Below are 3,330 nucleotides of genomic sequence, written 5' to 3'. Positions count from 1 at the left end.
CTCTTTTGTTGACCACCTCCATACAAGAAAGCCTCATTCTCACTAAATATGTTCTATCTTTTAAAAGTAGCTCTTTTCTAGTCATATTTAACTGACAGTAACAAAAATAAATTAGTAGTTTGATCTGTCTGTTCCTGATAGTTATAGCACCTCACATGTGAATAGTACCGTGCAATTTACAATATACTTGTATATTCATTATTCAATTTGATCCTTGGAATGGATATATGGTTTGCTTATTGGTCGATGAGGAATCTAACTCTCAGAGGCTTAATAGTTGAAATAAAGACAGACTCTCATTTTTCAGCCTTTAAAACCTTTCTTTCCCAAACTCCACAATGTTCATGCTCATAGAACACCATTCTCAGTGGATACTCACATTTCATCACACCTTGAATTTCATAAACAGGCTTGAGAATCAGGGTACCATAAAAGTCTTTAGGAAACGGATTCGTTGAGTCCCACTTATTTGAAAAATCTGTAAGTTTTACAGTTCTTGTTCTGTTCTTAGGAATCTTCCATTCAACAATCTCCTTTAAAGTATAAATACGTTCATCTTCACATTCGTAGAATTTTCCTTCTTGTGACAAAGGCAAATTAAATGAGTGATTTTGATGATTCCTTACTACTGTACAGCTCACCATTATTTCTCCATCAATCTCTTCCACTGAGTTGAGCATGATTTGCTCACCCTGCTCTATGATGAAGTTCTCTAGTTTTATATCCTTCTGATGATAGAAGCAAGGATGCCCTAGTCTACTTGGTCCAATATGAATGGTCCTTGTGATTTCTTCCATAGTAAGGTACGGAGTTTTATCAGCCATGATCTTAAAAAGACCTAAGAACAGAATTATGTGAATTAAAAAGAGACTTCTTACAATGAAAATTCTCACAAGAAAATCGCAATGAGAGAGTTATAACACAAATACTGTGTACATTTTTAAAGTGATACCTTTTTAAAGATAAAAGATGCTTGTTTTTATCCAGAGCTCTTCTAGGTAAAATTATGAAGTATTGCTTTTAGATCACTAGATCATTAGACCAGAGAATACAAATGGAGATAAGGGGAAAATACCTTGAAATAGAAAAGACCCTATTCTTGGAAATGGGAAATCTGGATGACACTGGCTCTGTTCCAACTACTTTGTGATCTCAAGCAAGACATCTTACTTCTCAGTCATATTTTAAATTTTTTATTTTTAAAATGAGAAGATTGGATTTGGTCAGCTTTTTTATGAATATATGCTCTAGACACACTAAAATTAAAAGATATTCCCAAAGGGATGGATTTGTAGTCATATTAATGATTTAAAAACTATATATCTGGGCCTGTAATCCCAGCACTTTGGGAGGCTGAGGTGAGAGGATCACTTGAGGCCAGGAGTTTGAGACCAACCTCGGCAACATGGCAAATCCCCATCTCTACCAAAAATACAAAAATTAGCTGGGCATAGTGGCATGCACCTTTAGTCCCAGTTACTTGGGAGGCTGAGGTGAGAGGATTGGTTGAGCTCGGGAGGTAGAGGTTGTAGGGAGCCATGATCACTCCACTGCACTCCAGCCTAGGCAACAGAGTGAGACTCTGTCTCTCAAAAAATAAAATAAAATAAAATAAAATAAAATAAAATAAAATAAAATAAAGCTATATAACTTGGACTAGATAGATACCAGTGATGGTTGCACAATATTCCAAATGTACTTAAAGCCACTAAACTGTACACTTTAAAATGGTAAAGTTCATGTTATGTGTATTTTACCACAATGAAAAGTATCTGCACAGGTTCAAATAATGTAAGACTTCTTAGAAACTTTAAATACACTGTGACTCTCAAGAGAAGAATATGAGATGCAGAATTTCCCAAATTTCTTTGATTATAAAACCCTTGTGGAAAACATACATTAATAAATCACAACATACTACATCACATAACCCTCCTTGAAAACACTAGGTTCTGGACTGACTGCTCTTGACTATATTTCAATTGTTCTTCTCATTTTCTTTCATTACTTCTCTAATTTTTCCATTAGAAAATTGCACTATTTTCACTATTTCATTGATATCTATTTCACCAATTTCAGTATTTAAAATGTTATCTCTATCAGGATAATCAACTACTACAATAAAATTTTACTGCTTAAGATACAGCTTTTTGTATAATGTATGTCTAAGTGGTTCCATTTGATTTATTTTATTTTTATTTTATGGGCACATCTGCTTTGTATCACTTTCAGAAATGCATTTATTGAATAGATTTTAATAAATTCCAGAGAAAATGAGAACAAAGCAGAAATTAGTTAATTGCTTTCTTAACCAAAAGTAATTAAGAATATTGTATACTAGCATGCTCTAAGAAGATAGTATATTTTTAAACACTTAGTAAAATTATATAGCTTCAAAAAATCTTTTATTATTTCATCAACAAGTGTATTCCAACGAAATTCATCTATATATCAAATCATTTTTAGCCAGATTATAGTGTCATTTTTGTATATTTTTGGTTACTGTTCAAAGATTATTTTAATCCATTATTTTTGAAGTCGTTTTTACTCATATAAACAAAAGGAATTTTGGTGATTTTTGGACATAAACTTCCTGAAAAACTGTGACTGATGGAATCTTGGCAGGAATGAGCAAGGTAGCAAATGCAACCTATCCTAAAAACTTAGAAATGGAACAGTGTTCATTCACTGCATGGTATGCTTGACTGAAGTAAGGGAAAGACACATTTACTTTGAAGGAATTTCTCATTTTATTACATCGTGTATCAGGGAGAATTCAATAAAATAGTGTTCTTGAATTCACCACAGTAAATGAATTTGTGTGTGTGTCTGTGCCTGAGTGTGTTTAATCTCATTTGTCTGTGTGTGAAGATTTATTTCTAAGAGTCCACAATCATTATCAGGGCATAGAAAATTCAGCAGTTTTTGTGAAAATAAGTTTTAAAAAAATACTTACCTAAAATCTCATAAAGGATAGAGACACATAGTTTTATTTTTTTCCTAGCTGTATCGATGACATAAGTCACAGAGAATTAATTTGGCGTCATCTTTCTTGGGGAATAGAGCTCACCTAAGGTAATAACATACCTAAAATATTATGAAGTAGGAAAAGACTAAAACCCTAAGGGCCACCATTATTTCAGTTAATCACGCTATTCAGAGCTGTCTTGCTGGATGTTTCTATTGCAAGAAAAATGTGTCTGTGAATCTGTGTGCTTTTTCTTAAAAGATGATGAAGTACACAGTTTAGCATATTAAAGTGGCACAATATAGGAAAAATATTTGATTAACTTATCTCTTCATATACTATTGCAGCCAATCCAAGTAATT

The 3,330-nt window shown here is 32.7% G+C and overlaps 1 protein-coding gene across 3 annotated transcripts in view; it reads right to left on the bottom strand.

Annotated features, from left to right (window-relative positions):
• The window catches only part of THEMIS (thymocyte selection associated), a 245,784-nt gene that overhangs the window by 146,421 nt on the left and 96,033 nt on the right, over nt 1–3,330 (bottom strand). For all 3 annotated transcript variants that reach the window (XM_012002311.1, XM_012002307.1, XM_012002310.1), the window contains exon 3: nt 380–838. In XM_012002311.1, the coding sequence (XP_011857701.1) occupies nt 380–838 (459 nt within the window). The remainder of the gene's footprint in view (nt 1–379; nt 839–3,330) is intronic.

Source organism: Mandrillus leucophaeus, unplaced genomic scaffold (assembly GCF_000951045.1).
Source record: "Mandrillus leucophaeus isolate KB7577 unplaced genomic scaffold, Mleu.le_1.0 Scaffold682, whole genome shotgun sequence".
NCBI lineage: Eukaryota > Metazoa > Chordata > Mammalia > Primates > Cercopithecidae > Mandrillus > Mandrillus leucophaeus.
The sequence above is the reverse complement of the archived record's forward strand: the minus strand, read 5'-3'. Positions and strand labels throughout refer to the sequence as shown.